Source organism: Salvelinus namaycush, chromosome 4 (assembly GCF_016432855.1).
Source record: "Salvelinus namaycush isolate Seneca chromosome 4, SaNama_1.0, whole genome shotgun sequence".
NCBI lineage: Eukaryota > Metazoa > Chordata > Actinopteri > Salmoniformes > Salmonidae > Salvelinus > Salvelinus namaycush.
This window is the reverse complement of record NC_052310.1, coordinates 10827671-10840680: the sequence shown is the minus strand read 5'-3', so window position 1 is coordinate 10840680 and position 13010 is coordinate 10827671. Positions and strand designations below refer to the sequence as shown.

General features: G+C 40.8%; 2 protein-coding genes across 5 annotated transcripts in view; one reads left to right on the top strand and one right to left on the bottom strand.

Moving 5' to 3' along the window:
• Positions 1–13010, top strand: part of LOC120046136 (phosphatidylcholine:ceramide cholinephosphotransferase 1-like) — a 50124-nt gene that overhangs the window by 2445 nt on the left and 34669 nt on the right. Inside the window, exons 1-2 of one of the 3 annotated variants that reach the window (XM_038991127.1) lie at positions 7095–7208; positions 7979–8031. The exons of 1 other annotated variant lie outside the window; for it this stretch is intronic. The gene's annotated coding sequence lies outside the window, so the exon portion shown is untranslated. Of the gene's footprint in view, positions 1–7087; positions 7209–7978; positions 8032–13010 lie in introns of those variants that run through there. One more of the 3 variants, XM_038991125.1, reaches the window with a different exon arrangement.
• On the bottom strand, positions 762–5790 carry minpp1b (multiple inositol-polyphosphate phosphatase 1b). 2 transcript variants are annotated; one of them, XM_038991121.1, is made up of 5 exons: positions 5074–5790; positions 4705–4899; positions 4482–4579; positions 4240–4370; positions 762–1425 (listed from the first exon to the last, which is right to left on the bottom strand). In XM_038991121.1, exons 1-5 carry the CDS (start codon positions 5663–5665, stop codon positions 1056–1058), a joined length of 1386 nt encoding a protein of 461 aa, XP_038847049.1. In that variant the 5' UTR covers positions 5666–5790; the 3' UTR covers positions 762–1055. The 2 variants fall into 2 exon arrangements, with proteins under 2 accessions (XP_038847049.1, XP_038847050.1); XM_038991122.1 differs by having other exon boundaries at positions 5217–5328.

Below are 13010 nucleotides of genomic sequence, written 5' to 3'. Positions count from 1 at the left end.
GAGTGAGACAGAAGCATAAATATCATACCCAAGACATGCTAACCTCACCATTACAATAAAACAGGGAAGGTTAGCATTTGTAGAAGTGTTTATGAACAATTTCTAAAATGGTTCACCTGATATGGATGAAAATACCCTAATTAAAATCTGACAGTCCACACTAACCTCAGTCATTGAATCACTTCAAATCCCAAATGGTGTACAGAGCCCCCCCCCCCCAAAAAAAGGTGCTGTAATTTCTAAACACTTCACCTGATATGGATGAAAATACTGTCAAATTAAAGCTGACAGTCTGCACTTTAACCTCAATCATTGTATGAGTTAAAATCCAAAGTGCTGGAGAACAGAGCCAAAAACAACAAAAATGTCAACGTCCTAATACTTGAATAGCTCACTGTATCCAGTGGCAGACATACAATTCTATAAAGTGTTTCTTTCTGCTTTTGGAAAATGCATACTGTATGCCAACACAAAGGCACCTGAAAAATATGTTATAATATAAATCAATACAAAATTGTGAAATTACATAAATATAAAGCTCCCACGCCTCTTTTAGAGTGCTCAATGAAGACCCTGGATTCTGACCCTGGAAAAGAATGCAATCATAACTCATATGCTAAAGTCAGGTAGCCTAGTGGTTAGAGCGTTGGACTAGTAACCGAAAGGTTGCAAGCGTTGGACTAGTAACTGAAAGGTTGGAAGATCGAATCCCCGAGCTGACAAGGTAAAAATCTGTCGTTCTGCCCCTGAACAAGGCAGTTAACCCACTGTTCCTAGGCCGTCATTGAAAATAAGAATTTGTTCTTAACCGACTTGCCTAGTTAAATAAAAGGCCAAGAAAAAAAAGTGACACCTAAAAAAAGGGTGTACCTGTAAACGCCATCTGTGAAACGTGTATATCTGTAAAACCTGACTTGAATACTTAAAAAAAAGCTAGACCATTAACAAAGGAACTGCTTTGGCCAAAACCGTTAAAACCCCTCTCTTGCATGACACAGACATTTGAATCCTCCAACCCCTGTAGAGAGAGCCCTTTACGTTCACATGCCCCAAGCTCACAACTCAGAGTTGGGTCTGGACAGCTCGCACTCTTTTTCAAAATTGCAGCCTTGCAGCAGCTCTCTGTAGGTCTCTCTGACCGTATCGTAGAGTGGAGCCTGGTGCATTATGTCAGGGAAGTTCTGAGGTGTCTCGTTGAGGAGGAACTGTAGCCGGAGTCCTTCGCTGCAGTCATACAGCACAAAGAGCAGGTTGGCTGCGTAAGGCACAATGCGGCTGGTACGGAAGGTGCGGCCATTTTGCACGTCAAAGTTGTCAGCAGTCAGGGCCGTCTCGTCTCTGAAGAAGCCCATGAGGGCCAACAGGGGCAGGAGGGTCTCGGCATGACCCACCTGGATGCTCACAGCCTCAGATACATGCCCAAACCTGAACGAAAAAAAGTGTGACAATTCAAAAATCATGATAATAACCAGCCACACGGGCTCCCGAGTAGTGCAGTGGTCTAAGGCACTGCGTCTCAGTGCAAGAGGTGACACTACAGTCCCTGGTTCGAATCCAGGCTGAATCACATCCGGTCTCGATTGGTGCACAATTGGCCCAGTGTCGTCCGGGTTTGGCCGTCATTGTAAATAAGAATTTGTTCTTAACTGACTTGCTTAGTTAAATAAAAAACTACTAAGGGAAGTGATGTGAAATGCATCAGAGGGAGAAACAATCTATTCAATGACATTCCCCTTTGAAAACAGGTGTAACACAATCCATGGGAGAGGAAGTGTTGTATATACCCTCAGGGTCCCAATAGTTTTTCAATAACAAGCAAGGGGACTGTCTTCAGAAAGTATTCACACCTCTAGTTTTCCACGTTGTGTTACAGATTGAATTTAAAATGGATTAAATTGAGATTGTGTCACTGATCTACACGCAATACCCCATAATGTAAAAGTGGAATTCCAACACAATAATGTCACGGAGTACCACTTCATATTTTAAAGCATGGTGGTGGCTGCATCATGTTATAGGTATTCTTGTCATCGGCAAGGACTAAGGAGTTTTTTGGGGATAAAAAGAAATGGAATAGAGCTAAGCACAGGCAAAATCCTAGAGAAAACCTGGTTGTCTGCTTTCCAACAGAAACGGGAAAACAAATTAAACTTTCAGCAAAACAATAACCTAAAACAAGGCCAAATATACAGTCGTGGCCAAAAGTTGAGAGAATGACACAAATATGAATTTTCACAAAGTCTGCTGCCTCAGTTTGTATGATGGCCATTTGCATATACTCCAGAATGTTATGAAGAGTGATCAGATGAATTGCAAAGTCCCTCTTTGCCATGCAAATGAACTGAATCTCAAAAACATTTACACTGCATTTCAGCCCTGCCACAAAAGGACCAGCTGACATGTCAGTGATTCTCTCGTTAACACAGGTGTGAGTGTTGACGAGGACAAGGCTGGAGATCACTCTGTCATGCTGATTCAGTTCGAATAACAGAATGGAAGCTTCAAAAGGAGGGTGGTGCTTGGAATCATTGTTCTTCCTCTGTCAATCATGGTTACCTGCAAGGAAACATGTGCTGTCATCATTGCTTTGCACAAAAAGGGCTTCACAGGCAAGGATATTGCTGCCAGTAAGATTGCACCTAAAACAACCATTTATCGGATGATTAAGAACTTCAAGGAGAGCGGTTCAATAGTTGTGAAGAAGGCTTCAGGGTGACCAAGAAAGTCCAGCAAGAGACAGGACCGTCTCCTAAAGTTGATTCAGCTGCGGGATCAGGGCACCACCAGTAGAGCTTGCTCAGTAATGGCAGCAGGCAGGTGTGAGTGCATCTGCACGCACAGTGAGGCAAAGACTTTTGGAGGATGGCCTGATGTCAAGGGCAGCAAAGAAGCCACTTCTCTCCAGGAAAAACATTAGGAACAGACTGATATTCTGCAAAAGGAACAGGGATTGGACTGCTGAGGACTGAGGTAAAGTCATGTTCTCTGATGAATCCCCCTTCCGATTGTTTGGGGTATCCGGAAAAAAGCTTGTCCGGAGAAGACAAGGTGAGCGCTACCATCAGTCCTGTGTCATGCAAACAGTAAAGCATCCTGTGACCATTCATGTGTGGGGTTGCTTCTCAGCCAAGGGAGTGGGCTCACTCACAATTTTGCCTAAGAACACAGCCATGAATAAAGAATGGTACCAACACATCCTCTGAGAGCAACTTCTCCCAACCATCCAGGAACAGTTTGGTGACGAACAATGCCTTTTCCAGCATGATGGAGCACCTTGCCATAAGGCAAAAGTGATAACTAAGTGGCTCAGGGAACAAAACATCGGTATTTTGGGTCCATGGCCAGGAAACTCCCCAGACCTTAATCCCATTGAGAACTTGTGGTCAATCCCCAAGAGGCAGGCGGACAAACAAAAACCCACAAATTCGGACAAAATCCAAGCATTGATTATGCAAGAATGGGCTGCCATCAGTCAGGATGTGGGCCGGAAGTTAATTGACAGCATGCCAGGGCGGATTGCAGAGGTCTTGAAAAAGAAGGGTCAACACTGCAAATATTGACTCTTTGCATCAACTTCATGTAATTGTCAATAAAAGCCTTTGACACGTGTGAAATGCTTGTAATTATACTTCAGTATTCCATAGTAACATCTGACAAAAATATCTAAAGACACTGAAGCAGCAAACTTTGTGAAAATTAATATTTGTGTCATTCTCAAAACTTTTGGCCACGACTGTACACTGGAGTTGCTTACTAAGACAACATTGAATGTTCCTGTGTGGCCAAGTTACAGTTTTTACTTAAAATTGGCTTTAAAAATCTATGGCAAGACTGTCTAGCAATGATCAACAACCAACTTGAGAGCTTGAAGAATTTTTATAAGTTATAATGTGCACATTTTGTACAATCCAGGTGAGCTTAGACTTATCCAGAAATACACACCGCTGTAATCGCTGGCAAAGGTGATTCTAACATGTATTGACTGAGGGGGTTGAATACTTATGTAACCATGATCTAGATATACAAACGTTAGAATTTTTCTTCCATTTTGACAGAGTACTTTGTGTAGATCATTGACAATGAAATCCATTTTAATCCCACTTTGTAACAACAAAATGTGGAAAAAGTCAAGGGGTGTCAATACTTTCTGAAGGAACTGTAAGAACTTGTCCAAGTTACATGATTATGGTGGACAATAAAATTAATGTGGACTGTGGTTTAACTTTACAACCAACTCACCTGATCTCACGAGCAGCCTGATCAAGACGATTGAACAGGTCATGAAAGAGATTGCAACTGGACTTGCGGTTGATATCATGACCATAGCCCCTCTTCCAGTACTGTTTCAGGTCATTTTTGTACTCCAGCACCTGAAAAGGCACAGGTGATTGCATTAATGAACATTTGATCTTTATGACAGAACTGGGTTCTTCATTGTTTGTGGCAGAGGCAATAGCGCTCCCATGATGTTGTGTACATACTTGGGCGTCAGTCTCATCAAACAGGTTGCACCAGGCAGAGTTCAAAGATTTGATGGCAAACTCATATGAGCACAGGAAGAATGCAGCCTCCACCAGATCTGGTGACAAAAAAAAGGAGGATTAGTGAACAAATGTAACTGGCACAATAGGGTAGTAAGTTTCAGCTGTAACATGATTAACTCCCTCCACTACACAAAGTGGCAAAGATTTGGAACCAAACAACCTGGTGTGATGCGATTGTATGGCACTTGCAGCTGGTCAGCCATCTTCATCTGCACTCTTTTCATCTCTGCTGAGGCCTTGAAGAGGTGGACCTCTTCCAGGGCAGTTTGGTTGTTCTCTACGTCCTCAACAAATTTCTGACACTGGTCAAAGAACCTCATCAACTCATCGTTGATTTTGTGGCTGGGTCCAACTTCTGCAACAAGACAAAAACAGAATACAATAAGTCCAAACATTGTACATTGTCTCAGATCTCACCCCCAACAAATCCCTCTCAGCTGTAACAATAGTAATCAGTGTGAGAGTGAATATCATTCAAGGAATAGCAAAACGACAAAACTAGCTAGCCTTGCTGTACAAACAAACTCCCCTGTCACTTTCCAAAGGTTGAGTAGGCCCTCTTGAAATGCTACAATGCTGTCCACGCATCTGTGTTTAGAGCTAGTGATGAAACGGATACGGTGGGCTCTGAGGTTTTCCTCGGATATCAGAGATGGAAACAGTGTTGCCAACCTGACAGCCAGATGCCTATGGTCATCTCGGCCCTTCTCCACAAGCTTGCCATCCATGTCGTCAGTGTACCACATTTCCCACTTGGTTTTGATATCCTTCAGCCATTTATCAGTATTCATTGCCTCGTTTAGAACAAGGTCGTAAAGCCGTTGCATAATTTTTATATTTTTGGTCGATGGATATCGTGTACCATGCCGAATAATAGCGGTCACATGAATAGCCGTGCTATTGGTACATACTGGTTTTAAAATGGATTTGTTTACCGAGAGAATGTCATTAATGAGATAACGGTTAACCTCCTCATATCTGCCTTTCGTTCCAAAATGATTTGCAATCGCAGGTATGTTTGAATTGACGTTAGCATTTGCAACTGAGCAGTATGAAAACCTGGTCAAAGCAAGACTAAATGTCATGAACAACAAACTTTGTTTAGATAACGCAGTTGTCATTTCGTCAAATTAGTTGAGGTAGGAACAATTGATTATTTAACTACTAAACTAAGTTAGCTAAGCTATCGCATTGTTTCCTGCTTTGTTGTTGTTTCGCTGTGAACTTTGAACACAAAAAACGGAGCTCCACCAGCCGGCCAACCGTAATATATCGCTGCGTTTTCGAAACAGGCGGTGGTCCCTGTTTAGTTCTAAAAAAATATTTGGTAAAACCCTGGATCAATGACCTTTTTAGAAATTGGACAGAAATCAAGATTATTAAACAAAAGTTGTTCAGGGATGAAGGAAATCAAAACAATATTCAAAAAACAGCCCTGTGGTTTCAACATCATTCTTTAAGAGTTTATGGCGTACGACAACTAATGTTGTATTGTCGCCACGACGGGGACTCAACCATATAGACCCTTTTCCAGTACATGACACACTGCCGTTATGCACACGACTCTTGGTTGCAGTAAGAAAGCCATTGCCATCTGCGTCCATTCAACATAAATCTAGTATGTTTTTATTACTTCTAAACAAAATCAATGTTTTTTTGTGGTTCTCATATACTTACAATTATGTTTGGATTCTTGTTTGAACAGTCGCTAAGATTATATTTGCAAAATAACTATTTTGGATGCAGCGGTTGTTAGCTAGAATGCTAACGCTCGTTGATATAGGCTATAGCAAAAGCTAGCCAAAGAGTCATTTTACTGGTTGAAGTATGCAGTCGATTTGCGATGACGAACATTTTATTGAGTAAGACATTCATACGAGCCTTAAAATACAATTATAATCCAAAAGTATTGTGAAATGCAGTCATAAACAACATGTAATTATAGGCTTTTTTTTGCTGGCGTTCTACAAGAACTCCCACTTGTTCTGCCACCAACTTGCGTGCATCGCCCTGGTTTGGAAATGTTTGTAAACACAGAAAGGGCTCTTTACCTTAGTGGATTCAATGTCATTGAGTTGATTACCCCCAGTCTTCAAATTATGTAGACAATATCATATACATTTACAAAGAAAAATCCTAAATGTCCCTGGTCTGTCAGGAACGTAGAATAAAAATATTTACTCTTACTCAGCCAGTTGGTCCCTCAGCTGGTTGAAATTTGAGAGAAAATATACACAGGAAATTATTATTAAACCAACTTCAAAACCTAGGTCTACACACATGCTGCTTTTAGACAGCCAGCCCAATTCTGATCTTTTAGTTTTTCATTAATTGGCCTTTTGACCAATCAGATCAGCCCCCAGAAAAGATAAAGTGGTATTGGTCAAAATACCAATTTGTGGAAAAAATATCAGAATTGTTCAGCCTGTCTAAACACAGCCTATGTGTGTGTGGCAATCAATATGTGTTTTGCTCTTGCACATGAGCCATTCATAGTATACGATGTCTTGCAGGTTTTTACATGATTTTGCGCATGTGCCAGGTGATAGAAATTTCAACTTCAGTACTGGCGCTCTTAAAGGTCGGGTAAACAATACTTTCCTGTGGATATTTTCTCTCAACTTTCGACCAGCTGAAGGACCAAAACTACAGACAATCGGCAGAGTAAGTTAAAATATAATTGTATGCAACATTCCGGCTTGTAAAGGACAATTTCCAGAATCAAACACTGTCATGTTCCAAACGGTGTATTTAGAAATTCACCATCTGGTCCACAGGCAAGATTACCCGCTATGGCACCCAATTTAAATTCAGCAGTGGGCAGATTTTTCCTTGGGTGAATGTTCGGGGTCTGGAACATAGTTATACATCATTCGTACACTGCAAATTGACCGCAAGAATACCAAACGGATATAGTTTGGCAAAAACAGAATCATTTCAAACCTTGATTACAATGGGATACGCTCACATATGCCTCTCTATTTATGCGTGGGAATACTTGAGAACAGATTTCCTAACTTAATATCACTTTGAACTGATTACCCGGTGATTTTTACAGTCGTTTATGTCCAACAACGAAAATTATTTAAAATGTATTTGTATTATTTTTTTGCTCCCTGCCATATGGTTTCTATCAGGAAAATACCGCTTCTCTCCACCAGAGGGCGACTGCCATACAGTATAAAAAGAGCACTGTGAAAAGCTTTTGATGTGCTTGAGCATGAGGCACATATATTCTCCGAGATTTGCACATTTCCAGGATTTTACAGTTACGTAGCTGCTCGTGATTAGTAGCTCAGTAAAAACGAGTACTGGGCTGTGCATTAGTGAAACTGCTGTAGGAATATAGGGTGCCTTTGCATTTTCTCCATTTATCGGAGGCAAGGACTCTTCTATCGTACGCCACACAATCTATTTCTGGGTCTGTTTGACAGGTTTCGTGTCTCGGGGAGCTTCTGACTGCACACCTGATGCATTTCAGGTCAAGGTGAGGATGAAATAAGATGCCAAACAGCTTTCATGCATAAACTTTTGCTGGATCGCTAGTTTAACGAGAGTAGGCGCTGCGAGGGCATAAAGGTAGGTGATTTGACTCGATAAATCTGTCTTTACTCGGCGCGCCCGTGGCAGTGATTTCTCGATCTTTTTGCCAACTACATGGCTAATTCTGCCAATGACATTAATATTCAGTCATTGCAATCAACGTGACTGTAAATACAGTTTGGTCTAGTGGCTGATAGCGAAGAGAGGCATTTCCCGTTAGCATTATGCCAGGAGTCAGTGGCTATCCATGGCTCATTAGAAATCACCAAGGTGTATTTAGTGGAGGACACCTTTCATCAACCACTCCTTACCTTCGTTTCCCAGGCAACAGAAAGGGGTGCAGCTGGATCCATCTCCAGAGAGAAGTGACACTAGTGCAGTGAAATATAGGATCTTTTATTGTTTATAAAGAATGAATCCTGCAATGATAAACATATCACATGATATAGATTTTCTTAACATGATAAAGGTGTAGAGCACGGTTCCCCAACTGACGGGTGGTATTATTTGGCCCCACGTTTTCAACAACAACCAAAAAAACTTGTTTAGAATTTTTGTTGGACATAAGACTAAAAACACCAGGAAGTCAGCTCCAAGTTATTTTAATTTTGCAATGTGTTCCCGAGTATTCCCACACATAATAGAGACATGTGATTGTATACAAATGTAAGCAAGGCTTGCAATTATATTTTTGTCCAATATTATACCATTTTGCTTCTTGTGGTCAATTTGCAGTCTACAAGTTTATTCCACTCAAGAAAAAATCGTCCTGTTGCTGAATCTAGTTGATGATCATAGGTGTATAGATATAAATGACTTGCATTGTCTTTTAAAAATGTTTTTGTTCACAAGCATGAAAGACATATCACAGATAAATGTTCCTCAGGCAGGCAATCAACTATTCCAAATTGTAGCCTAAGTGGATGTTTAGCAGCATATTTGGGCTTTAAAACAGGGGAGGTATTAATTTCCAAGGCAACTTTTGCCTCCTTTAGCCATCCAGAATGAGATACCAAAGCCCCTTGTGTGGTTTCCTTGTGGTTTGTTTTAACATGGTCATTGAGAGCTTTGGCTTTTGTGTGTGGAAAAAGTGAGACACTCGAGGCCAGTGAGGTATAAACTGTCCTTGGAGGAATGGATCCATTGTATGATTTGTGTGGGTCTGCAGCTGTGCCAAGATTTAAATATTTTTTTTCTTCAAATTTTATAACTCTTATAACTTTATAACCAGGGCACAGATGCTAGAGCATGTTTCGTCTACACGTGGTAAGCATTTACAATTTAGTCATTCAGCAGACGTTCTTATCCAGAGCGACTTACAGGAGCAATTAGGGTTTAAGTACCTTGCTCAAGGGTACATCGACAGATTTTTCACCTAGTCGGTTGGGGATTTGAACCAGCTACTTTTCGGTTACTGGCTCAACGCTCTTAATAACCACTTGGCTACCTGCCGCCCATGACAAGCAACTGAACACGCCGAACATTAGCCATGCCAGGACACACTGCTTTCAATGATTCTACACATTGCTTACCTGCTTGCAGAGCACATACACGGGAAGCATGAGGTTTAAAATGATCATGACCCTCTTGAAGAAGAGCTAACATTTAATTACTATCCAAAATCAAGGTAGCCTCCTATACCATCACAGTTCAAGGACAGATCAGCAGAAAACCATTTCATATATGATGGGCCATTGCTATTTGGGACCCTTGGGACATCCCTACACTAACTATAATTACAACCCTTATCTAACCCTTACATTTTTTTTAAAATTTCAGCAGGGTAGGGATGTCCCAGGGATCCATATAGCACGTACCTTACAGTGGCAAGAAAAAGTATGTGAACCCTTTTGGAATTACCTGGATTTCTGCATGAATTGGTCATCAAATTTGATCTAATCTTCATCTAAGTCACAACAATAGGTAAACGCAGTGTGCTAAAACTAATAAAACACACATTATTGTATCTTTTTTGTCTATTGAATAAAAAAATTAAACATTCAGTGTAGGTTGGGAAAAGTATGTAAACCCCTAGGCTAATGACTTCTCCAAAAGCTAATTGGAGTCAGCTAACCTGGAGTCCAATCAATGACACGAGATAGATGTTGGTTAGAGCTACGTTGCCCTAAAACCCCAAATTTGAGTTTGCCATTCACAAGAAGCATTGCCTGATGTGAACCATGCCTCGAACAAAATAGATCTCAGACCTAAGATGAAGAATTGTTGACATGCATAAAGCTGAAAAGGGTTAAACGTATCTCTAGAAGTCAGTCCATGGTAAGACAAATGGAGAAGTTTCAGCACTGTTGCTACTCTCCCTAGCAGTGGCCGTCCTGCAAAGATGACTGCAAGAGCACCCCGCATAGTGCTCAATGAGGTTAAAAGAATCCTAGAGTGTCAGCTAAAGACTTACAGAAATCTCTGGAAGATGTTAACATCTCTGTTGACGAGTCTACAATACGTAAAACACTAAACAAGAATGGTGCTTATGGGAGAACACCATGGAAGAAGCCACTGCTGTCCAAAAAAAAAACATTGCTGCATGTCTGAAGTTCGCAAAAGAGCACCTGGATGTATTCTGTGGACAGATTAATCTAAAGTTGAGTTGTTTGGAAGGAACACGCAACACTGTGGAGGGAAAAAAAGGCCCAGCACACCAACATCAACCTCATCCCAACTGTAAAGTATGGTGGAGGGAGCATCATGGTTTGGGCCTGGACAGCTTGCTATCATCGACCAGAAAAATGAATTCAAGTTTATCAAGACATTTTGCAGGAGAATGTAAGAGGCTCTACGAATTTGAAGTTCAACAGAAGTTGGGTGATGCAACAGGACAACGACCCAAAACACAGAAGTAAATCAACAACAGAATGGCTTCAACAGAAGAAAATGCGCCTTCTGGAGTGGCCAAGTCAGAGTCCTGACCTCAACCTGATTTGAGATGCTTTGGCATGACCTCGTCAGCGGTTCACACCAGACATCCCAAGAATATTGCTGAACTGAAACAGTTTTGTAAAGCGGAATGGCCCAAAATTCCTCCTGACTGTTGAGCAGGTCTGATCCCCAACTACAGAAAATGTTTGGTTGATGTTATTGCTGCCAAAAGATGGTCAACTAGTTATTAAATCTAAGGGTTCACATACTTTGCACCGTGAATGTTTACACAGTGTGTTCAATAAAGATATGAACACTTATAGTTGTTTGTTATTAGTTTAAGCAGACTGTGTTTGTCTATTGTTGTTACTTGGATGAAGATTTTATGACCAATTTATGCAGAAATCCAGGTAATTCCAAAGGGTTCACATACTTTTTCTTGCTACTGTATATGATGTGTCAATTCCATATCCTGTCATGTGAATCTTGTAAAAACACACAGTGACATTCAGGGGGTGGAATGTTTATGCATGCCCAGGATATAGGCCTACTTGTTTTCTTCTAACTGAAGATAATGTAAACTGAGTGTCTGCCTATAGCCTAGAATCTAGATAATGTAAACATTGTATTTCAAAAGGCTGTAGGGTAAAACAATGAAGACAGATGGTGTTGGTTTTGCCAGTAAGACCAACCACTGTCGCCAAACAGATAATGATTAGCCTATATTCTGTGAGCATTTAATTTCTTCTCAATCAAAACTTTGATCATGTAGCAAGTTAGGCCTAGATTTCCAACGTGCATGAGTCTCCACCATCACATGATTGCTGAGGATATGAATGAGCACTCAGGACAGAAGCTGCAACAATAACTTGCCTCTTAAGCTTTAATTAAATTAGAGATTCAGCCCTGCTGTCTTGTCTTCACATCCCTGATTATTTTCTCTCTCTCCCGTTAGGATTAATTAAACTTGGACAGGCCCCGGTGCCCCTGGGCTCTTGGATGCAGATTGACTTGCACCTTCAAAGTTTGAAATAGTATAGGCTTAACTAGTATAGCAGTTCATTCTGCGGCTTCATGTTGTTGGCCTTGAGCAGACTCTTTCTGAAGTTCCTGCCCGTCTTCTTGGGCTGCTGCTTCTGCACAGTCTTAATTAACTTAAGGATCCAGCAGGGGAAAGGTTGTGATTGGATCTACAATGTCTAATTAGCTATTACCAAATAACCATGCAGAACAGAGAACATGTATTCTATTCTACAAGGTCTGGTGCTATTTTGGACAATAGGGCTGTTGGCCTGCTCTTGTATTTCATCTGGATGGAATAATACCATGCCATATATTACAAAATTTGGTGTCAATTTCCAGGCTGGTCTCATGGACTAGACATAACATAGTAAACAAAAAATCTGGGACACTCATTAATGTGTTACATTTGGTATGGTTACATAAGACAGAAGGTTAATTAAGGTAAAAACGTCAACGTCTAGCAACCCAAAGGTTGCTTGTTCGAATCTCATTCCAGACAACTTTAGCATTTTGGCTAGTTAGAAACTTTGATACTACTTTTTAGGTACTTTGCAACTACTTAGCATGTTAGTTAACTCTAACATTAACCCCTAATCCGAATGCCTAACTAACGTTAGCCACCTAGCTAACGTTAGCCACAACAAATTGGAATTTGTAACATATTGTATGAATTGCAATTTGTACGATATCATACAAACGGTAATCTGTAACCTATCATAAGAAATGGATGATGGACATCCACAAATTTAATACATAACACATCATACTAATTTGAGTGTCCCAGATTTTCATTTACTATGTTACGTCTACCCCTGAGTCTAGATGGCAGCAATTCATTGTGTTCTTAGGAAATAGTAATAGAATATGGAAATTGGGGAAATTTCAAAGTGTCCTCTGATTTTGCCCTCTGGCCGGTTTCAAATTGAGTTGACTTCCATGTGGCAGAACAATGACACAATGCCAATATGAATGGTCTCACATAGGGCTGTCCCCGACCTAAAGAAAATCTTGGTCAACCGAAAATCA

What these genes read in the sequence shown, in the direction of transcription:
- minpp1b (XM_038991121.1), bottom strand. Translation starts at nt 5,665, where the DNA reads ATGACAACTGCGTTATCTAAACAAAGTTTGTTGTTCATGACATTTAGT. An exon ending in ATACAATCGCATCACACCAG is followed by an intron (nt 4,580 to 4,704) that starts GTTGTTTGGTTC and finishes TTTTGTCACCAG; the next exon opens with ATCTGGTGGAGGCTGCATTC. An exon ending in CAGGCTGCTCGTGAGATCAG is followed by an intron (nt 1,426 to 4,239) that starts GTGAGTTGGTTG and finishes TTTTTCGTTCAG; the next exon opens with GTTTGGGCATGTATCTGAGG.